Source organism: Phoca vitulina, unplaced genomic scaffold (assembly GCF_004348235.1).
Source record: "Phoca vitulina isolate PV1807 unplaced genomic scaffold, GSC_HSeal_1.0 scaffold12, whole genome shotgun sequence".
Taxonomy (NCBI): Eukaryota; Metazoa; Chordata; class Mammalia; order Carnivora; family Phocidae; genus Phoca; species Phoca vitulina.
Genome location: NW_022589715.1, coordinates 22,936,086 through 22,959,088, shown reverse-complemented (window position 1 = coordinate 22,959,088; position 23,003 = coordinate 22,936,086). Strand labels below are relative to the sequence as shown.

At 44.0% G+C, this 23,003-nt stretch overlaps 2 protein-coding genes across 2 annotated transcripts in view; one reads left to right on the top strand and one right to left on the bottom strand.

Annotated features, from left to right (window-relative positions):
• The first annotated feature begins 901 nt into the window (after positions 1 to 901).
• On the top strand, positions 902 to 15,920 carry MTHFD2 (methylenetetrahydrofolate dehydrogenase (NADP+ dependent) 2, methenyltetrahydrofolate cyclohydrolase). Its single transcript, XM_032410658.1, has 8 exons — positions 902 to 1,016; positions 6,409 to 6,593; positions 7,942 to 8,064; positions 8,701 to 8,853; positions 9,305 to 9,412; positions 10,682 to 10,774; positions 11,180 to 11,305; positions 12,491 to 15,920. Exons 1-8 carry the CDS (start codon positions 916 to 918, stop codon positions 12,652 to 12,654), a joined length of 1,053 nt encoding a protein of 350 aa, XP_032266549.1. The 5' UTR covers positions 902 to 915; the 3' UTR covers positions 12,655 to 15,920.
• A 79-nt stretch (positions 15,921 to 15,999) lies between these two features.
• Positions 16,000 to 23,003, bottom strand: part of SLC4A5 (solute carrier family 4 member 5) — an 82,774-nt gene continuing 75,770 nt past the window's right edge. Inside the window, exons 23-26 of the mRNA XM_032410657.1 lie at positions 21,295 to 21,450; positions 19,417 to 19,501; positions 18,317 to 18,384; positions 16,000 to 16,373 (exon numbers count right to left, since the gene is read on the bottom strand). Coding sequence (XP_032266548.1) covers positions 18,350 to 18,384; positions 19,417 to 19,501; positions 21,295 to 21,450 — 276 coding nt within the window. The 3' untranslated portion in view covers positions 16,000 to 16,373; positions 18,317 to 18,349. The remainder of the gene's footprint in view (positions 16,374 to 18,316; positions 18,385 to 19,416; positions 19,502 to 21,294; positions 21,451 to 23,003) is intronic.

Sequence of the window (23,003 nt, the reverse complement as noted above, 5' to 3'; positions counted from 1 at the left end):
CAGGTTTCCCTTTGTAAATTTACTATTTTCCCCCTTTACTATTTTTTTTAAAGATTTTATTTATTTATTTGACAGAGAGAGACACAGCGAGAGAGGGAATACAAGCAGGGGGAATGGGAGAGGGAGAAGCAGGCTTCCCGCGGAGCAGGGAGCCCGATGCGGGGCTCGATCCCAGGACTCTGGGATCATGACCTGAGCCGAAGGCAGACGCTTAACGACTGAGCCACCCAGCCGCCCCCCCTTTACTATTAATAAGTATTTTGTGGGAGAGATACTTTTACACTATGCAAAAAGGGTAGCCAGATAAAATACAGGAAGCCCGGTTTAATTTTAATCTCAGATGACCATCGAATACTATCCTACTACAAGTATGACCCCTCCTCCTAAATTATTTATCTAAAATTCAAATATAATTGAGTGTCTTGTATTTTTACTTGCAAGATCTGGCAACCCAGTAAGTACATACCTGTTCCTCATCCAGTTTCATCCAGTTGTTTTGACATCCATTGATGATCCGTTTTTCCTATGATTTCGTCAAATAGTTTCTTTCTAACTCCATCATTCTTCTATTTGCCTATCTTTTTATCCACTTTTTATGCTGCCTGGCACACAGTAGGCGCTCAGGTATTTCTTCAAGCAATGAATGAACAAACTCTCACTCGTGCTGGCCAGGCCTCCGTGACACCCGCTGCGTCGGGCAGGGGCTTGCCTTCCTCGGCCAATCTCTGCAGGCTACCGGGGCTTCCGAGCCTTCTAGGGCTCCCCTGCTGGCTCTTCTTACTCCAATCACAAACAGGGCTTTGCTGGGAAGTGGCCAATGGGTGCGGGCGGGAGGCGGGGCCTGCCACGCGGCCGCGGTATAACTGCACGGCCCGCGCGCGCGCTTCTCTCCTGGCGCGGACCTTGGCGCGGGTGATGGCTGCTGTTTCCGTCGTGTCCACGTTGGCCACCCGGCTGCTCCGGCCCGCGCAGAGCTGCCGCCTCCGTCATCGCCCCTTCCACGTCTCGGTAGTTCGGTAAGAGGGTCCGGGAGCTGGGTCAGCGCCGAAAGCCGAGGGGAACCGAGGGTGGGGGGGCCGCCCGGGCTCCGAAGGGGCGCCGAGGGACGTTCTACCGAGCATCTCTGTCCCGGGCGGTGACGGGGCGATGTGGCAGCCGAGCGCGGCCGCAGTCTGCGATCTGAGCGCTCGCTCCGTGGGGCGGGCTGATGCCCGGAGCCTGCCTTTCAGAGGGAGCCGGTCTCCGCAGCCCCGGGGCGTCGCCCTCTCTCGGGGCCAGTCCGTAGGCGGGACGGGGCCCACGGTGCAGAGCGAAGGTGCAGGCGGGCTCTGGGGCGCCCGGATTTACGCGGGACCGTACGGAGGTTACCGGCCAGAACCTGCCGGCCGCCCTTGGCGGTGTTGCCGAGCCGCTTGGCCAAGCAGAGCATAGGCTTCGGCGAGCGCCGGGAAGGACTCTGAATGAGCAGCCTTCAGTGCGCGTCGGGATCCTAGCGGCGGAGGAGGTTGGTGCAGTCTGATGAAATCCCAGAGCCGGCTTGCTCGCCGGGTACCCCGCTCTTCCCTCCTCCTTCGGGAGGTGGATGTGGCTCCCGCAGCTCTCCAAGCTGCCCCTTCCCCTGCCAAGAGAATAAATGTGCTGGGGTCACCAGGGCTTTGATGCGGTCCACCCGGAGCTAGTCACTGGCAGGCTGGTAAATTGAAGGGGAAAAAAACCCGAGAGGAGGAGAGAAGAGCTCTGTTTGCCTTTTCTTAGGAGGTAATGGGTTTTTCCTGATCTTTCTAGACTTCAAACTCCCATTCTTAAACCTAGGTTGAAGAGTCTTCTGGGGGCCTGTGCTTTCTCTCCCTAAATCTGCGCACTCCCTCGCCCATCTTTAGAGCCTTTGCGTTGCCAGCGAGCTGAGCCCTGTTATAGCAGCCCCTTCTTTCATCTTGGCACTTGGCTAGGCTGTGTGAATTCAGGGATGATCATAAGTCCTCTTTCCTAGTCGAACTCCCTTACCTGTCAAGGGGCAGAACACGTGTGTACTTTCCACTCAGTGTAAAAAAAAATGTTAGAAACATTGCCAAGATGCTGTCGTAGCACAGAATGAGGATTAATGCGTTCTTGAAAGAAGACCCAGGACACTCAGGGCTTTTCTTGTTCTGACCCTGACCTGCCTTTCAGCCCCATCCCTCATTACTGTCTGTTCTCTTCCCCGTTGCTCCCTTCCTGAGTTCTGGCCACGTGTGCCTGTGGCTTTCATGATTGAAGAGATTTGTAAAGATCCTCTAATTCACCACCTAGAAAACTGGACCAGTTTGTTCACTCTCCAGTAACAGATGCCCTCCTTTCACTAACGTTTCTGAATGAACAAGTAGACTTCCATATCTCTGAAGGCAATACTATGGTATTTATGGTTTCCTTGTATTGCTTTGATCACTGCTGGCTAGTAAATGTAGAACAGTATCTTTTATGAGTCTGCATGAATTCCTTTTGGGGGAGGGTTTCAGATAAAATAATTTTAATTAACTCCATTTTAATTAACAGTGGTCTTAAGAATGAATGATACCTGGCTGGCTCAGTTGGTGGAGCGTCCGACTCTTAATCTTGGGTTTGTAAGTTCAAGCCCCATGTTGGGCGTAGAGATTACTTAAAAATAAAATCTAAAACTCTAAACTCGTGGTTGGAGAGAGAGTACCAAAGTAGACTGGGGTATAGGGAAAAATGGACTTTGGAGGCAGAGGTTTGTGTTTGAATCTTGTTTCTAATGTCCTCACTTTCCCCTTCTGTAGTATACTATAATAGTATAATAGTATAATAACCCCAAGGTAAATGAGAGTAATGTATGTAAAACTCATAGCAAAATACCTAGTGTTTAATAGATGTTAGTTCCATCCCCCTTTGTATGTAATTAATTAGTAGATAACCGAACCCTTTCCAGAATAACCTGATCATGAACTGTAAAATGCACCTGATAATTGTTTTTATGGAAAATTATAGTGTTGTACGCTATTGAATTAGGAAAGCGAAGATGCTACTGAGCTGGATTTTGAATTTTATTTGAACAGTCCTTGTGACTTTTTTCATCTGTTCACTCATTTTATTTTATTCTCATTCGTAATTTTAACCCATTATTAAACACATCTGTGAAAAGCATTTAATTCCTACATAAGTGTTAGCTAATATAGTTAATACGTTTTGGATTCCCTGTGGGACTGAGCTGAGCCTCTATTTCTGTTTCTTTTGAGGTAGCAGTTACTTTATCTGCCCTTTGGCAAAAGAGATGATGGGAAATGAGGTAATGACTCACTGGCAGGACTGTTTCACATTTTGCAGAGTTGTATATGCAGAGGAGGGCTAGAACAGCTGATATTACAGAAGATACTCATTGTGTTGTTGCTTTGTTTTTGGTTCTAGTTGCTCTTTGACAGTTTTTTTTAAAGCTAATTGGCGTAACATCCAGAACCTGCCTTTGGGACTTGGAACACTGGGTTCTCCCAGAACCCTCTGTTTTTAACTGTAGTAGATTAGTCTTAGCCCAAATGTGCTGCTACCATTTTGTCTAAGTTCATGGCTTTCAATTTCTTAAAAAATATTTTATTTATTTATTTGAGAGAGTCAGAGAGTGTGGGGTGGGGTGGGGGAGGAGCAGAGGGAGAGAGACAAGGGTGGAGCCTGACAGGGCCCTACACACAACCCTGAGATCACGACCTGAGCTTAACTCACTAGCCACCTCAAAAGGAACTTTTTAAGGAAATGTGATTTAAGACTTTACTGAATATTTATATGTGTGTATATACGTTTACACACATATCCTTATGAGTAAGTAAATATATATGTTATATATTAAGGATATGCGTGTGTGTTTGTAAATCTAACCAACGGAAGAGAGTAAGAAATTAATTTTTATTGAATATATATGCCTTGCACTTTATATATGTTATTTCATTCATTGTAAATCACTGTCGTAAGCTCTTTTAAAGTAATCTTTCATTCTACAGCATTGCAGGGTTGGGAATATATTTCTGTACTGGGGCTATTTCCCAGGAGTGTTGCCAGAGGTGTTTGTGTCCAAAGCCCTTTGAATGAAGTCCCCTTCAACTCTAGTTTTAAAATTGATTTGTGAATGTTAACATGTTTTCAGTTCCTTAATATACCATGGGTGTATGTGAAATGCTATTATATATTTTGTGCTATGCTAGTATCATTACATAAAATTTGGGTGAAAGTGCTGTTTGCTATAAAATTTTATCTTTTTAAAGCTCCCAAGATACAAATACAAATTAATATAAAGTTTAGATATAAAATTACTGCTTTATATATAAGACATTTCAATCTGGTTTAAAGTAGGTGTTTAATCTTAATGGAAAAGAAGCATGGAAGGTTTAAAGACTGTTGAAGCTTTAAAATTCCATTTTAGGGGCGCCTGGGTGGCTCAGTCGTTGTGTCTGCCTTCGGCTCAGGTCATGATCCCAGAGTCCTGGGATTGAGCCCCGCATCAGGCTCCCTGCTCGGCGGGGAGCCTGCTTCTCCCTCTCCTACTCCCCCTGCTTGTGTTCCCTCTCTCGCTGTCTCTCTCTGTCAAATAAATAAATAAAATCTTTAAAAAAGATAAAATAAAATTCCATTTTAATTAACAGTGGTCTTAAGAATGAATGATACCTGGCTGGCTCAGTTGGTGGAGCGTCCGACTCTTAATCTTGGGTTTGTAAGTTCAAGCCCCATGTTGGGCGTAGAGATTACTTAAAAATAAAATCTAAAAAAAAAAAAAGAATGAATCATATCTGACCATACAGGATATCGAGTACCTTGGTGTTATCCCTGAGAATTAAATATGTGCTATTAGGGGAAATTTTTTCAATATTTCAGACAACTGTGTGTTTCACTGGTCTTGAGATTGAAGCATTCTTTGTGATACTGAAGACAGAAAGAAAACAAAATGGGAAGACTTATTTCCACTAGACCTTTATGCTAAAAGAGCAGTTGCTCATCCTACATTAAGTATTGGGAACTTTATTATAAGGCCATGTATGGAAATAAGAAAACCAGGAATCTTCCACATTAGAACCCAGGAAGAGCTGCATAAACAGTTCTTATTGGGAAGAAGTGGTCTTTCAGAGATCGGAACATGGTTTTGGGAACTGGAGGTTCTTCTAGACCCTGAGTTTTCTCGTTGCCCCATCAGTAGCAGTTTCCGCATCTCTTGCTCTGTCCTACCATGAGTGTGACTTCTATTCTCTCTGTCTCTACTTTTTTTCTATGTCTGTCTTCAGCTCCTCCCACCAACAGGTCCTCTGTGGTTCTAGTGTGTGAATGTGTTTCAGGGAGAAGCTCTTACCAGGCTAGTTTACCACTGCTCCTGTTGCTCTGAGCTTGTGCACCAACTGGACCGCTGGCTGGCCTAGAAATTGTCCTTGGTGTCCGATAGTCATTCCTGATCTGTCAGCTGTGGGTGGGCCACTGGGGTCCCGGGGTAGAGCACACTGCCACCCATGACATGGAACCTCCTTATTCTCACTGGGAAAGTCTTTTCCAGGAGGGGCTGTGGGGAGCAGTGGTAATTTTGAGGTTTGACCTGTCCAGAACATTGTCTATTCATTTAATTGCATAACATAATTTATATATTTGAAAGCATCATAGAAATTAAAAGCCAGGGGCGCCTGGGTGGCTCAGTCGGTGAAGCGGCTGCCTTCGGCTCAGGTCATGATCCCAGAGTCCTGGGATCAAGTCCCATATCGGGCTCCCTGCTCAGTAGGAGGCCTGCTTCTCCCTCTCCCACTCCCCCTGCTTATGTTCACTCTCTAGCTGTCTTTCTCTCTGTCAAATAAATAAATAAATAAAATCTTAAAAAAAAAAAAGAAATTAAAAGCCAATTGACTTAACTGGGAAATGGTTTGAAACACATGGCTGGATGCTAATAACTTACGCAAAACACAAACTACAAAATGGTATATAAGCATATAGGAAACACTAACCTCATAGTGGTGACGGGTCAAATAAAACAATGCAAATTAAAACAGTGGAAAGCTTTTTTTTGGCGGGGAGGGGTCTATCAATGTGTCAATGATCAGGGGTCCAGATGGTGTAGCGGTAAGAGCCTGGACTCTGGATTCAGACTGAGCTGGGTATGAGGGCCAGCTTTGCCAAGTACTAGCTGTCACTCACTTAACCTCTCCAAGCTTCAGGGTAATGATAGTATTTCAGTCAACGTTATCTCCCCAAACATGTAGCTGGACACAGATTTACCCCTCTGAAACTGCCCTTCAGATTTCCGTTGTCCCTCAGCTTAAGCACCATGTGTTTTAATCTACTCTTTAAGTTTGGGGTGTTTAATAAGCTTTTTTTTTTTTTTTTGTAGTCTGATCTTTACTTTTCACAAAAATTTAAGCTATTTGGTTTTGTGACTGTTGTTGCCTTCTGCAGAAATGAAGCCGTTGTCATTTCTGGAAGGAAGCTGGCCCAGCAGATCAAGCGGGAAGTGTGGCAGGAGGTGGAAGAATGGGTGGCTTCGGGCAACAAGCGGCCGCACCTGAGTGTGGTTCTGGTGGGCGAGAATCCTGCAAGTCACTCCTATGTCCTCAACAAAACCCGGGCCGCTGCAGAAGTGGGTATGTGTCACTCACAGACCCTGGCTGCCGTCAAATTGTGGCTTATCTGACGCAAACTCCATTGGCACTCGTGAGTCTTTCTTCTGCTTAGAAGACTCAAGCAGAGGAGGCTGATGGGATTGAACTGTATCCAAAATGTGGTCATAAAGAAATTAGGCCTATCTGCTGGGGAGGCTTATAGACTAGGATGGAAGGAATATGGTTGGTATTCTCCGTGTCTTCTGGAATATAAGCTAAATTCTGTCTTTAGTCTTAACATTAGACAAGGGACCTTGAACACATTTTATATTTGTTTTCCTTGACAGACATGAGAGTCTGGCTGAGATGTTTGAGCATTTGGTTGAGGAGGCCTCAGTGATGTGACCTAGAACACAGTCCTGGGTTTGAAGGAAATGACTGACTTCTGGGAAAGAGCTTTTGGCTTCTCTACCAACTGGGTCCACAGCCAATTGAATCATGCAGTGGGGAGCAACTGGGTGACTCAGTTAGTTAAGTGGCCGACTCTTGATTTCAGCTCAGGTCATGGTCTCAGGGTCCTGGGATTGAGCCCCACATCAGGCTCCGCACTCAGCGGGGAGTCTGCTTGAGGATTTTCTCTCTCTCTCCCTCTGCCCCTCCCCCTGCTCGCATGCTCTCTCTCTTTAAAATAAATAAAAATAAATCTTAAAAAAAAATTACGCAGTGGTTAGAGTTTGGAATGCAAAAGCTGAGGGTCTGGGTGATGGGAGGTTCGTGTTCGAGGTCTCGCTGTACCACAGACTCTGTGTGACGGTAGACCTCGGGTGGGTGGGCTTGGCTCTGCCTCTTCCTGCTCCCCTGTGGGTCGGTGGTATGAGACCTGGGTGCCTTCCTTCTGAAAGGCTGTGAAAACCACTGGGGTGGCTGGGCCATTGACTGGGCCATGAGTCCTTGGTATCACAGGATTGAGGCCTCCTGCCCTTTTCTTTGAAAAATCTTTAGAAACTCTAGAAAATGGCAAGCTATGGCTTTTTAAGACACTGGGAGGAAGCACAGTGCAGTGGAAAGAACATGGACTCCAGAACTGGAAGGATTGCCTCCATCACTGGATGGCTTGTGTTTCAATTTTGCTGAGCCTCTGCCTCCTTTTCTGTAAATTGAAGCTCATGAGGATAATGTAGAATAATGTAGATAATTGTTGAGCCAGCGTTCTCTAGAGTGTATATTTGTGAAGTTAATTTTTTAGGTGCCTTGGGAACTGACTGGGGCTTTTTAGCTACCAGGGTTGGGTGTGATAAAGAACCTCTATGTTAGAATACCGTGGCAGCCAACATAGTGCTGCTCATTAAATGCCTCGATACTTTTTTTTAACCTTGGAATTTTCTTATAGGAATCAACAGTGAGACAATTGTGAAACCAGCTTCAATTTCAGAGGAAGAACTGTTGAATTTAATCAATAAACTAAATAATGATGATAATGTAGATGGCCTCCTTGTTCAGCTGCCTCTTCCAGGTGAGTTTTGGACTCTATCACTTAGAATGATTTCTGAGGAGTAGAGGATTCTTAGCTACTTTATACACCTGGCCCCTCGTGGATCTGACTTAAAGGGGAGGTAAACTCGAGAGAGTGAATATTTTACTAAGTATGCACCGACCTACTCAGAATAAATTACTCCTTGACTCGGAATTGAGATCTTGATACAAAATGGCGGTGGAGGGAAGCAGCTGTACAAGAAGCTACTGCCGGGCGCCTGGGTGGCTCAGTTGGTTAAGCGACTGCCTTCGGCTCAGGTCGTGATCCTGGAGTCCCGGGATCGAGTCCCGCATCGGGCTCCCTGCTCGGCAGGGAGTCTGCTTCTCCCTCTGACCCTAACCCCTCTCATGTGCTCTCTCTCTCTCATTCTCTCTGTCTCAAATAAATAAATAAATAAATCTTTAAAAAAAAAAAAAAAAAAAAAGAAGCTACTGCCTCTGATGCTGGCATTTGGCTTTGCCTGGTGCGTGTTCCTTCCGTGCAGACCAAGAAGTCAATCACGGAGGCCAGTCGTGGAAGGGGAAGGGGTTTGCGCGATAAGCCAGCTAAGCTGGAGTCAGGCGGTGCCAACTAGGTGACAGTGACCTCAGGCCGCTGCTCTGATCTCTCCTTCAGAGCACATCGACGAGCGAAAGATCTGCAACGCTGTTTCCCCAGACAAGGATGTTGATGGCTTTCATGTCATTAACGTAGGGCGAATGTGTCTGGACCAGTACTCCATGTTACCGGCTACCCCGTGGGGTGTCTGGGAAATAATTAAGCGAACTGGTAGGTATATCCCATAGTTGTATGTCTGTGTTAGGATCATGAAACCAGTACTCGCCAGTGGTAACAGTGCCTACAGTTGCAGAGTGGACACTTGGGCCCCACGTCCTCCAGTCCTGCCCCCAGAGCCTGCCTCTCCCTGTGGTTGCCTCTATTGACTTTGTTGCTACTTAATCCAGAAGCCTCCGCAAAGGAAACGTAAGGTTTCATTGGGTTGATAGTGCACACTCATATAATATTTTGTAGCTTCCAGGGTGCTTTCTCTCATGTTCTTTTAGTCTTCAGGATGTGTAGCAAGTGATGGGCCCCCTTGACTGTTGAGGCAACAAGCTTAGTAACTCCCTTCCTTATCACAGTTAGATTCATGTCCTAGGCCCTCTGTCTGCCTTCTTTGGTGCTCCTTCTAGCATAGTCTGGTACTCCTTTTCATGTAAATATATATATTTCTTCATAGGCATTCCAACCCTAGGGAAGAATGTGGTTGTGGCTGGGAGGTCAAAAAATGTTGGAATGCCCATTGCCATGCTGCTCCACACAGATGGGGCGCACGAACGTCCTGGAGGTAAGGAAATGGCTTTCGGAGGAGTGTTCCCTGCTCCCTTATGTGCGAACCTCTGCAGGGTGTCCTGTGTTTGTTAAACTTTGTATTTGTATTTGTTGTAATTTTGTTAGCAGATATTTGGGGAGTAATCTTTGTAGGAGAAGCTGAACTCCTCCTGTCACCTGAGACTATTTATATTCATTTATTAGGGAACTAGTACAGAAATGGATATGCCTCAGAAATATATTTGAGTTTTGAATGTAAGCATGGTTGTAGGCAATTAGACATTTTCAGTTATGGCTTTGATAGTTTGAACTAAGAAACAGTTCATAGTATCCCATTCTGTGTCACTTGATAGAAAAAAAATTTTAAACCTTGAATAATTCTAGTGATATTTTGCTTAGGAAAGGTAAGATTCTTGAAAGGCTGCCAAATAGGATAAGGAATAAATTTAATTTTAAATGATTCCAAAGGGTGGAACTAGGATGAGGGGATAAAAGTTATAAGAAACTGGAGCTAGGATGAGGGGATAAAAGTTATAAGAAAAGTTATAAGAATTCTTTTGGTATTTACCCAAAGAATACAAACATAATGACCCAAAGAGGCACCTGCACCCCAATGTCCACAGTAGCCAAACTCTGGAAAGAGCCCAAATGTCCATTGACGAATGGATAAAGAAGAGGTGGTATATATATACAATGGAATATTACTCAGCCATCAAAAAAGAGATCTTACCATTTGCAACCATGTGGATGGAACTAGAAGGTATTATACTAAGTGAAATAAGTCAGAGAAAGACAATTATCTTAAGAGTTCACTCATGTGGAATTTAAGAAACAAAACAGGATCTTAGGGGAAGGGAGGGAAAAATAAAATATGAAATCAGAGAGGGAAACAAACCATAAGAGACTCTTAACTACAGGAAACAAACGGAGGGTTCCTGGAAGGGAGGTGGGTGGGGGGTGGGGTAAGTGGGTGATGGGCATTAAGGAGGGCACCTGCAATGAGCACTGGGTGTTATATGTAAGTGATGAATCACTGAACTCTACTTCTGAAACTAATAATATATTCTATGTTAATTAATTGAATTTAGATTAAAAAAAAATAAAAGAAACTAGGTATTAATTGCTCAAAAGTAACTGGTACTTAGCTGTCCAGAAAATATGGTACACGAATTAAGTCAATTACTGCTTCAGAGTTGGTGAATTTCTAAAATGGGTTGCCTAGTCGAGACCTAATCCAATCTCAGCTTTGATTCAGAAATCAAGACGTGTATTTTTTAATTCCTAGGTGACGCCACTGTGACAATATCTCATCGATACACCCCCAAAGAGCAACTGAAGAAGCACACGGTTCTTGCAGACATTGTAGTCTCTGCTGCAGGTAGGAACCCCAGGGAGGGGAGGGAAGGGCCTCACCTCAGAAGGGTGAAGACAGACCTCTTATCTTAGAATTTGCCTGCCTCTGTGCCACCCCATTCACCATTCTCCTAGCCGTGATATTGTATGCGGCCCATAGAGATTAGGCAAGAACGGTGCGTGCGGCCTTGGTTTCTGGCTTTCCAATCTTGACTTGATGGGTGAATGTTGCTTCAAAAACCTCTTAATATGTCTGTTTACTGTATGGAGTTTCAGTGGTTTCTTGGCTAATGGTTTTTACAGGTTTTCATCAAACAAGCTAATTAGTTCTTCCAGGTCTCTTAAAATTGAAATCAGATAAGACTCTGACAAGTAGAATCTTCCTTTCAGGACTAGTGATCATTCCTCTCATTCCTCTCTCCGTTTGCAGGCATTCCAAATCTGATCACAGCAGATATGATCAAGGAGGGAGCTGCAGTCATCGATGTGGGAATAAATAGAGTTCAAGATCCCATCACTGCTAAACCCAAGTTAGTTGGAGATGTGGACTTTGAAGGTAAATGGCATAATTTTCTTAAAATATAAAATCGGTAAATACTACCTTTAATGGACATTTAGGACAGATCATTTACTTTTAACTTACGTAACTCTGGGGGCACCTGGCTGGCTCAGTCCGTGGAGCATGTGACTCTTGATCTCAGGGCTGTGTGTTGGGGGTAGAAATTACTTAAAAAAAAAAAAGCAAAAATAAAACCATCTTATGTTACTCTGGTAATTCAAAATGCATTCCACATGAATTAAGAGAAACTTAAATTATAGTCATTCTAGAACCATTTTAATTGTTTATATCATAAAATTATGGGGACCGGGTATAAACTTTTCAGGGAGGTGTTTGTTCTTTCCTTAGGGTTACTTCATAATTAAAACCACTTCATCACTTTTAACATGTCTAAAAATTTAATGAGTTGATTTTCCGAAACCATTGAGTCTCCTAGAAGGTGTTACAGATTTATCATTTTCACATTGAGAGGAGAGATCACAGACCTGGAATGTTAAAAATGGTCCAGAAAAGAGCCACATTCCTGGATTTTGAAATATACTAGTAGATTTCTCCTTTCAGTTCTTAAGTTATCATGTTTATCTCAATTTGGGTAAACCTATTTCTAGTTTTCTATTTCTAATAAAGCAATCAGACACAAGCCTAGGTATCTAAGTATTTTTCCTTTAAGATTGGGTTAGAAAAAATCTTACTTCTCACTTTCCAGAAAATTACTTGGCTTTGGTGCTTTGGGCAAACAGTATAGTTAAATAAATATAGTCAATAAATAGTAAATAAAAGTAAGAAAATGTTGTAGGCAGGTATTAATTGGTAATATATTAATATTAATAATATAATAAATATAGTTATATCTCACATATAGTTAACCCATTGAGGTGTTTCTTTTCAAACTGATTTAATATGGAGGAAAAGTATGGATGGTAAGTTATAGGTTATTTAGATGTATAAATATTCATTGAACAACTCATATTACATGCATGTTCTTTTTTTAGTATGTTCAAAAGCCTTTACCCCTGAGTAATGTAGATAGGACTTTTTTTCTTTTTTTTTTAATGAGTTTGAGGCTTACGAAGGTGCTTATATATATTCTTACTTTTTCTTTGACTGCTTCCACGGCACATTAAGATGCATACATTTCCTTTGCCATAATTAAGGCAGTCTACCCATCCTGTTTCTATGTAGGAGTCAAAAAGAAAGCCGGTTACATCACTCCAGTCCCTGGGGGTGTTGGTCCCATGACAGTGGCAATGCTGATGAAGAATACCATTATTGCCGCAAAAAAGGTGCTGAGGCTTGAAGAGCGGGAAGTATTGAAGCCTAAGGAGCGTGGAGTAGCAACCAATTAACTGTTGTGTCTTCTGTCACGAACACCACTCCAAGCCGGTCAGAGAGGCGAAACAGGCCAATAGAAATGCAATATTTTTTATTTATTTTACTGAAATGGTTTAAAATGATGCTTTTTGTATTTATTCAAAGCAGAAATGGCGGGGGGCTGCCGGTGCGCATGGCTCTGCCGTACCTCAGCACGGAGCGCGCCGGCCTCCTGCTGGGTCGTGGGAGCCGGCCAAGGGAAGCCGTTCACCTGGTGATGAACGTGGAGGACATCGTCCCATTGAGAGCGGGTGCTTAACTGGGTCAAGCCACTTCAGTTAAAATCTGCCTTTTCTAGGATTGCATTTCCTAAGTGCTATTTCAATAAGAGTTGATACTCACTTTAGGTTCCAAGCCTTTTGAGTTCAACTGGTCAAACCAAAGGAAAAATGTTGCTAGAGAAAATTAGGGAAAAAGTCAAAAGGAAGAAATGATAATTGAGTAGAAAAAAACATTACTGTAACTTACATACCTATGGTATGTAAAACTAATTGTGAATGGTGTCCTGAGCTGTCATTCCGTGGCTTAGTCATTGGGAAAATATTTAGGGTAGTTCCGCATCAGTCCTCGTCCCACGTGTATTATATTCACGAGGCTTTCCCATTTTCCTCTAGGATTGAAAGGCTTATTTTATTTTATAGATTATTTGTGTGTGTTGTCATATTTGGCTTTTCCTCTATCCTTAAACTTCACTGTTATATCTTTGTACTCTTGGGGGTGTCTGTATGGTTTCCTTGGGATATCTTGAAACCTATTTTTGAAAAACAAAACTTGGGCTTGATAATCATTAGGATTAGGGCAGCTTGTTTAAGTATGAACTTACTTTTCCACCAAAGACTTGTCAGCAGCTGCCCGCTTTTCTCAGATGTATTTGTTGACTTTCCCCAATGGGTTTTTGAGAACTTGAGTTCACATTGAATTTAATCAGACTTTCTAATTAAAAGGGTTTTTTTTGTGTGTTTCACTTTTTTTTTTTTTTTTTTAATAAAACACTTCTGACTGGTGTGGAATGAGTTCTCCAAAATACTGTATCTTCCTGCTACTGTCCTGGTTGTGACCTAATCGTAGTTACTCTTTCTGATTAGATGTAACGGGTGTCAATATTCCTATATTTGGTAACACCTAATCCTGTGCCTTAAACAAACTGATACAAAGCGCAGCTGTGGAGAAACCAGTCTAGTCCTTTCAGTCTAATGTCCCAACAGGCTGTGCCAAGCTGGGAGCTTAATCTTAAGATTCATTTAAGTGGTTAGGCTTATTCTGGGTGTTTTCTAAACCATGCAGTTGAATTTACACATTGTTAGCTTTACAAAGGACTTCTTGATGTGCCTGCTGACAACCCCCTCCCCCTTCAGGCGCCCCACTCTCTATACAATTATTTTTTCAATGTGTGTGTTTGATTTTGACAGATTGGAAGGTATTTGCTGTGCATATTTTGAGGCTGGGATAGGCCCCTGTGTATTCTCTGTTCTCTTCCAGCGTGGAGGATTTTGGCTTCCAAGCAGACAGATCCTCCTGCTCCTGCTCCAGCCTGCTTCAGGTAGAAAGAAAGGAACAATGGGGAGCTGACTTCTCCTTGTTCTTCTGCCGGCAGCCTTTATTCTTTGGATAGTTTCCTGGAGATGAAAGAGAATAGTTCGCTGGAGATGTTTTTGTAAGTGAGGGTTAGCTCATGTCCATATCCCATGTTTGCTGACTTGACCAAAATTACTTAAACATGGAGCAAGATAAGCAGACAGGATTAAGTTTTATTGAATTACAGTTATAAGTGGAAAGAAATTCTGACCTAGTACACGGAGAAGTAACAATATGTCCACCTGTTAAAAGTTGTCAAAATTAAAATGTTCATGTATATACAAAATATAAATGACATATAAGGTGAAAATTACAGTGATCAATTTACAACAACAAAAAATTAACATTGTAGTTTCCAACTTGTTTCATTAATCAAGCACATTTACTCCAGAATCCATAACATTTCTACAGTTTAATTTGGACAAAGTGCTATTGGAAATCAGCCAAGTTTTAAAACTGAAATGTTAAGGGTTGATTGTTAGCTCTCCCAGGATTGGTGCAGCTGAAAATACAGAATTTATCCTTAAATTCAGGTGATGGTTCTGGGTGAGTGAGCAGTTAATGGGAGAGGTTTAGAGCTTTACCTCTTGGCAGTATCCCTTGGAAGGGAGCTCTGAGATTTAACTGAATAAACACTTAAAGTTTTCTAGGGACCAGGCACTGTATGAAGCTCTGAGGATCGCAGATGCAATTAGCTGTCCTCATACCCAAAGTGTTAACGATCTAGTGTCATTTGTCTTTAAAAAATAGAAAAGGATGAAGAAAAAAAGCACCTGCTTTGGTCATCGTGAGTAAATGTAGTAACTAACCAAAGTGATTTCCTCAAGATTCAAATCCATAGTTGTTTTGGAGAAAGTAAATGTCAGCTGCATTGTGGCTGTCAGGCACATAGTAGGTGTTAAACAAGCAAGGTTGGTGTTTGTTAAGTGGGGACTAAAGACAGACTGATAGTAAGTTTCATGAGGACAGGGTTTGCTTCTTATATTAATGAGTTATTAATCTACCCAACTTGTTTCCAATCATTCCTTTAAAGTACTAATCTAATACTGCGAAGTTATAATCTAATATTTTACATTAGCACTGCCTAACATGCAGTGGTCCTGTGGATGGGAGTTTAACTTTGGGAGCAAGGTCATTGAAAACTTGTAGGCAGGACCTACCCAAGGGTAGAAAGAAGTCTTACTCTGAATGTGAAAAACCAGTGATATTAATTTAAAGGATCATTTTGTTGATGTAATGTGGTTGGAAGTTTCATTTTAACAAGAACAATTTTATTTTGAAAACATTTGCTCGCTCTCATGTGTTGGTTCTTTCATTAGGCGACTTTGGGAACTGGCTTTTCAGTCTGGGGGAGCTCCAGTCACACGTCCGTGCCGGCCCAGGGCCCACAGCGCATGCAGATGGCGCGGACGTGCCACAGGAGCCTTAGAAAGCTGCCCGAGGTGGCAAGAGAAGATAGGGCCTTTTACACATTTCTTACTATGTCAAGTTGCAAAACAAATTTTCCAGCTTTGGTCTACTGAAGGATGAGCGTTTTAATGGTTTTTTTCAAGACCATCTAGATATTTTAAAATCTAAGCTTAAGAAAGAAATCTAACGGATATTTGTTTCAATAAAAATTTACTATTGCCCCCTTTATCTTAGCTATATTTTGGGAGGCAAGCATTGTTTTCATTTCAAGAAACATTGTAAGTTCTATCCTGGACTGCATTTTAAAATAAGGTATCATGTTTCTGTTGGTTTGCATAACTGCAGAAAGAAGGAGACAGCTTTGCATGTAAGTAGTACTTTTCATCCACAGATCAGTTTTCTATCAAGTGGAATGCCTCCGTCTGTTTGGCAAATAAGGAAACTGGCTCAGAGAAGTTAGGGGTCTGGTCCAGACCTCACAGTGAAGATGCAACCATGTCCTCCCACAGTGAAGATGAAGCCCTGTCTGGGCGCAGCTGCGTCCTAGAGGGTGGTCTCGCCGTCAGTTTCTCTTCCGTATCTGTCCACATCTGTGAAGTCACAGTCTGACTCCATTTCTATCTTCACCTGTGGCACCATGAACACTGGGCTCTGTGAATAGTTGAAAGCAGGTGAAGCTGGACAGGAAATTTTGAAGTGCAATGTGATGCTAAATAAGAAAAAGAGGGAAGGGAGAGTGATTTATCTAGTAGTTGGTGTTTTCCACGCTATCCCCCAGAGGAGGGCTCTAAAGCAAGTAGTTTTGTCCTTGCTTATGAGCTCTTAACACGTCATGGCAATGAGCAACATCCTCTGCGCTTGGCCTTTAGCTGTGCTTGCTGAGCTAGTCTCGCCAGAAGTCTCAGCCTGGTCTCCACATTGCTGCCAAGGCGAACTTTCTGGATCACAGATCTGTCTGTGATTCCCACCATTCAAGAGATAGAATCCAAGCTCCTTAGTGTGGCCAGACAGGGCCTTTTATGTTTGCACTTCTGACTACTTCTAGTTTGGCTGCCCGTCTAGCCCAGCAGTCTTTGCTATTTTCAAATAGTATTTCAGGCGTGTTCCCACTGCCTGAAATGCCCTTCTTTTGTCTCTTTTCTTCTTTATTCTGTACACCTGGCAGGCTCCTATTTATCGTTCTTGGACTCTCCAGATAAGGCAGATCCCTCCCTTAGACACTGTCCTTTCTCTTACATGTGCCCCATTGTTCTCGGCACACACTGCTGTATGTCTTTGTTGGCAGGCCTGTCTTTCTAGACCCCCAGGGATTACGCATCATGCCTGGTAGATCTCGGATGCTTAAACTAGATCATGTTGCTGAGCCTTTTCCTTCACTGAAATGGAATCCTGTTCAGTGGTCTCTGCTTCCACCTACTTACATAGAGTTGGTAAAACACCAGTGTAGCTGTCCCATGTTTGTATATGGAAATGCCCCATCCTGGTCCATATTTTCTCTCCATGGACTGAGATTGGGGCAATGAGAGGTTCAATTTGGTGTAGGCTACTTAAAAACAAAAAATCAGGATAGACTGCTTTTCTCCCAACGCCTTTATATATAAAAATCCGTGGCATTCATGTAATGGTGTAGGAACCCTGACTGGGGAGGTGGGATGAGAAAGCAGGCAGGGATGTAGTTTGGACGCATGACCCTCCTGGGCTGGAGTGGCCTTGGGTCCTCTGCTTAGGGGGGCTTGTTAGTGTTTCTCTTCTCATCCTGGCAAAATGGTAACAGCTTTGACTTCTAACTCAGACGATCTCGTGCATGTTTTCTAAAATCTCTTGGATGCGTGCATCTAAGTCTGCAGGTTTATCTGCCTGTAGACTTGGGATAGCCTATGCCTTTGCTCATGTGTGATGTAGTACAGTGATTCCCATCCAGTTTAGGGCCCTAGGTAGGAGCACCCTACCATCTTCCCCTGTAATAGCTGAGGCTGACTTTCTTGCCCCTGGATTTCTCTTCTATTTTTGAGCCCTCCTTGTTTTCAATCATCAAGTTGTCCACTTTTCTCATGGCTTCTCATTAAGAACACTAAGGTATCACAGTAGGCATGGGGGCCCCTGGAAACGGCCTGGAATCCTTTCTTGACTATTCTCTCCATTTTTTTTTTTTTTAAGGAATCTCTATGCCCAACCTGGGGCTTGAACTCACGGCTCCGAGATCAGAAGTTCCACGCTCCACTTAATCTTTGATATTTAGTTAGGTTTCTGACCTTTGCTAATTAACCATGCTGTTACTTTATTCCACATACTACTGGAGTACCTGGCGTTTTGATCTTCGAGCTCATTTATCCTGGCATTCAATAATATATACTTAAGTCATGTGTAGTTTTTCTCTATGTTGTTTTCCCCCAGTGTTTTCAATTTTACGTAGTATTTTGTAATTTCCTTTTCTAAAGTAGAAGACCTTTGTGTAATCATGACATGTCAGTAAAAGGACATATTTGTTACTTGACGCCAATAATCAGGTCTGACCACCTGTCTCCCAAGGTGGACCAGCAAAGGCCTTTTACGGAGACACTGGCTAACCTGGGAAATCCTAGTCCCTCCGCCTTCCTGGCCACTGCTTAGTCTCTTATCTAATACCCAAGGAGTCTACCTCATGGCCATTACCTCCGGTCGAGTTCTGAGTCACTGAAGGAAGAATCAGAATGAGTAACTCCAACTGGAAGATCTTTTTCCTGGCAGGAAAATTAAAATGTCAGTTGTAGAGCAGGTTTGAGGAGGACGCTGGAGAAAACCTTTCTCCAGTGCTTCCCCCTTGTCTTCCTGTTCTCTAATCCCCACAGCCAACACTACACAAGAGGAAATCAGGATGGCTTCTGGCTCAGTTACTCCTTCTCCAGAGGGCTCTCAGCCAGGATAGGTGGGTGTGGGGGAGGGCCAGGGCAGAGTAAGGAAGGGTGATGGAAGAATACAAATGGGAAGGGGAAGGAAGGAGAGTTAGCAACTAAAAAAGAAGAGGTACTAATGACGGAGAGTGTGATGGGAAGCCCCTCAAGGGCCCTGGCAGGATCCTAATCTGGGTCTTTTAGGAAAGTTTCAAGCCCTACGTTAGGAACACCAAGGTCACTCAAGTGGGATCTTCCTGATTATTCCAAGGATAGGCTGTGGTCTTGATGACAGGACTGTCCTCTGGTAGGGTGCCGAAGCTCGGAGGGGTAAAGGCAGCCATAGAACCCCCCAGGATCTTCGTGAGCAATGCCCGATCCCTCCCAGGCAGCCTCCCTTTCAGCAGGAGGAACTTCTCTATGACCTTCCCTGCTAATTTATGATCCAAATGCTATGCTACCAGTTTCTCTAAAGGGGACAACTCAGCTTGGCTTTGAACCCTCAATCATTTTCAATAACCACTGGAAAGCCTGGGAGGCTCAGCGGGTCATGTTTGGATCCATGTGGTCTGAAACCATTGAAGAGAGGGCCAGGTGACTCCACAGGCATCAGGAGGCACCAGGGGCAAGGAAAGAATGAGGGGCTCTGTCTAAATGGAAGTGAAGCTTGATCACAGGCACCTGCAGGCTTTGATTTGGGGATTCCATTAGTTGAAGTCTGAATCCCGGTGGCCCAGTTCTCACTGAACTCTGCCTACCAGAGGAGTCCTCTAGCATCTAAGACCATTCGGTCCCCCTGAGTTAAAGATGGAAGTTCCTTGGAGGAAGAGGTGGAGAATTAGTAGTAAGTAGGAAGGGAGAGACACCATGTGTTTTACTTACTGGCAATGCAGTGGATACCATTTTGGGGATCTGATTGGACACTTTCCATGGGAATCTTTATAACTGAGGGAGGAGGGAACTGGGGCTGGAGAGAAACAGTGGGAAAAGCTGATAAACACCACCAATTCAACAGCTTTGACTTTCTTGCCAAGAGATGGAAAATACATGCATCCACAATGTGCCAACCACCATCCTCTCTATCTCCAGTCTCAACAGTTAGGGGGTGCTGCAAGTACTCTGGGGCTCACTGGGGGGCAATCACAGTTAGCCTGCTGTCCTAAACAGGACAGAACTCTTCCAGGAACATTATTTATTAGAACAGTTTCAACTGTCATAGTAACCAATCAGGAGTGAATCTCACACAATAGCTGGTGTTGCTGTAAAGACATGTGTAAAGTGGATTTGTGCAAATTGAATCCCATTTTTCCATTAATATATCATGCCTTTCCCCAACCCTGGAATAGTTTCTGGCACGTGGTAGCCACTCAAATATTTATTGAATGAATCAATTGAAGAGTAAGTATTTGTTTTTAAAAGGCATTTAGACTCTCAGTTTCTTTGTTCTCAAGGCCTGTCTTTGCAAACCATCTAAATCATCAATGAAAAACATGTGAATGAATGATGGGCCTCTTTCTCCCTGGAAGAGGAAAGCAATTAAGGACCAGGGGAGTTTGGGTCTATCACTACCATCAGAAGATGGTTTGATTGCCACCAGTCAGCAAGGATTTGCCCATGGACAGCTTTGATCTGCAAAAGGCAAAATCACTGTAACAGTTCCAGGTGGATACAGAGATGTGGGTTCAGGTCAGACCTGGGAGAATGGGAGCCAGGCATGTTGCTAGATGGCATGGGCAGCTTAGCATGTTGGAAATGAGCAGAGTCAGAAACAGAGGGCACCTGGGTGGCTCAGTTGGTTAAGCGACTGCCTTCAGCTCAGGTCATGGTCTCAGGGTCCTGGGATCAAGCCCCTCATCAGGCTCCCTGCTCAGTGGGGAGTCTGCTTCTCCCTCTCCCTCTGCCCCTCTCCCCGCTCTTGCTCCCTCTCTCAAATGAATAAAATTTAAAAAATTAAAATTAAAAAAAGTCAGGATTCTTCATTCCCTTTAGACATTTAACCATATATCCATCTTGGGTGAACTACTTCCCTTTTGGAGGATCGTTTCATCACGTGTAATGAGCACTTGAACTAGACAATCTTTCTGTTCACATTTCGTGATTTACTCTAAGTTGGACTGGCTTCCTGTCTGTTGACTCCCTGAGTGTTTTGGAAGTGGGATGAGGAGGAAGCATGAGAGAAAAGTAGATGGGGCAACCAGGTGGTCCCCAGCATCTGGGGAATGTAGCCACTCTCCTTTCAGTGAGGACATATGCCTCTCTGCCCACCTTCCCTAATACCCCAGAGGCAGGCCAAGCAAACCTGGCTCCCAGTCCTTCCACCTGTCCCAGAGTCTAATCTACTAATTGGTGCCCATCAGACTCTACCCCCGAGACCTGCTCCATTCTTTGGAGGTCAGTCCTCATAACCTCCCCCATGATGGAGCTGAGTCTTCTGCCCTGTCCATCAAGGACCTGCACTGCTTGTTGATAACAGCCCCGGGAGCTCACAGAAATGGCAAAGAATGGGTGTGGCAACCAGCCTTTCCCTGGGTTGTGGGGGGGGGGTGCTCATTCACTGTGGCCCACTCTGAGGATATTCCCATAAGCAGACGAGCTCTCAGCACCCTACACCAACACAGGCAGAAGCCTCAGCTCATGCCAGACTAGGCCCAGGTGATCATAGCTGGCCACCTGAAAGCCCACCCTCTCCCTGGCCTGGGCAGAAGTGGAGGGAGGGTTTCTTGATCTCTTCCCTCAGCCCTGGCCTCACATCCTCCCCACCTCCTCATCACTGTCCTCATGGGCCCCTTTCCTTCTCTTCTTCTTCTTATCTGTCTCCTTCTTCTCCTTCTCTGGAAGGATGTTGTCAATCCAGGCCAGATCATGCTGGGAGAAGATGAGGTCCAGAAGCCTTCGAACAATGATGAGGCCCAGGATCTGTGGTGAGAGTTAAGAGAAAACCATGGGCTCAAGGCCCCAAACTCAGACATTGTTTTTTCTCCCTCAGTAAGCTATGTTTAGGGACTTTATCTGGTCTCTTTGAAGCCATCTCAGAGCTCCGACAAACCACCATTTACCACCTGCCCGCTTGGTTCCTTTCATCTGGCCTTTCCTCAGTTGAATGGCAAAGCCTACCAATGAGCCAGGGAACAGAGCCTGTGACAGCTGGTTCGGAGCCAGGCAGAGACCAAGGGCTACAGAACTCCTATAGTTATTCTTTAAATCAATGATCCTCAAATTTGAGCTTCCACCAAAACACCCTGGAGGGCTTGTTAATACACATATTGCTGGGGGCTACCCCCAGAGGTTCTGAGTCAGCAGGTCTGGGTCTGGCCTGAGAATCCGCATCTCTAACAAGTTTCCCAGGAGATGTTGATACTTCTGGATCAGAGATCACGCTTTGAGACCCACTGTCCCTCTGTCCTTATTTCTGAGAGCTGCCAATCTCTCTGTTAACAAGTATAAAGTACACTGAAGAAAGTGTACTGGGATATCAGGAATTTTTACAGTAAAGTCTAGAAAGTTTGGTTCTGTTCAGCATACACAAAGGGAAAAATGTGTGCTTTGGGGAAGGATTAAATACTGGCCTTTTAATAAATTCAATGGGCCCAGGGTAACTAGTTATAAATATTGCCCCTTCACTACCAAGAACCGGCCACTAAATGAGGTCAGGGAGAAAACCAGCCAGCTGCATTTAACTCTGGTTCCTAACTGACCTGCTTCTTGGGAGCAAGTAGAGCTTGAGAGCTAGACAGACCTGGGTTTTAAAAATCCTGGCTCTGAAAACAAATTAGTGGTTGCTAGGGGTAGGGGTGGGAAGAGGCACTGTCTGCAAAGAAATGGCAGGGGGTGGGGGGTGCCTGGCTGGCTCAATCGGTTAAGTGTCCGACTCTTGATTTCCGCCCAGGTGGTGAGATCGAGCCCCCTGTCAGGCTCTGTGCTAGGCATGGAGCCTGCTCAAGATTCTCTCTCTGTCCCTCTCCCACATGCGCATGCATGCTCTTTCTCTCTCTCTTAAAAAAAAAACAGAAATGGCATGAGGGAATTTTAGGCATGATGGAACTGTTCTGTATCATGACTGTAGTGGAACCACTAATCTGTGCATTTGTCCAAACTCACAGAACCACATAGTGAATTTTACTGCATGTAAATTAAAAAAATCAATAGGGGGAGGGTATGGATCTTGGCTCAGCTCCTTCTGGTTGTATGGGTTGGGTCACTCACACATGCCCTCTGAGCCTCAGTTTCCTCACCTGTAAAATAGGATTAGTAGTAGTACTAAAGTATACTTTAAGTATACTTAAAGTACTACTACTACTGCTGTGGATTAAATTAAACAGCACTCCACACATGCTAATGGTGACTATAATTTCTTTTCCTTTCCCCTTGTTACCGCTAAACCCCATGAGGGCCCTATTGGGGAGGATCCATTTCCCTTTCCTTAGAGTGGTGGTTCTCAACCTTGACTGCACATTTATGCCCACCTGCAG

Bases quoted from the DNA above. Each gene is read 5' to 3' on its own strand.
- MTHFD2 (XM_032410658.1), top strand. From the start codon at position 916: ATGGCTGCTGTTTCCGTCGTGTCCACGTTGGCCACCCGGCTGCTCCGG. The intron at 8,065-8,700 runs GTGAGTTTTGGA...TCTCTCCTTCAG, and splicing joins TGTTCAGCTGCCTCTTCCAG to AGCACATCGACGAGCGAAAG. The intron at 11,306-12,490 runs GTAAATGGCATA...GTTTCTATGTAG, and splicing joins TGGAGATGTGGACTTTGAAG to GAGTCAAAAAGAAAGCCGGT.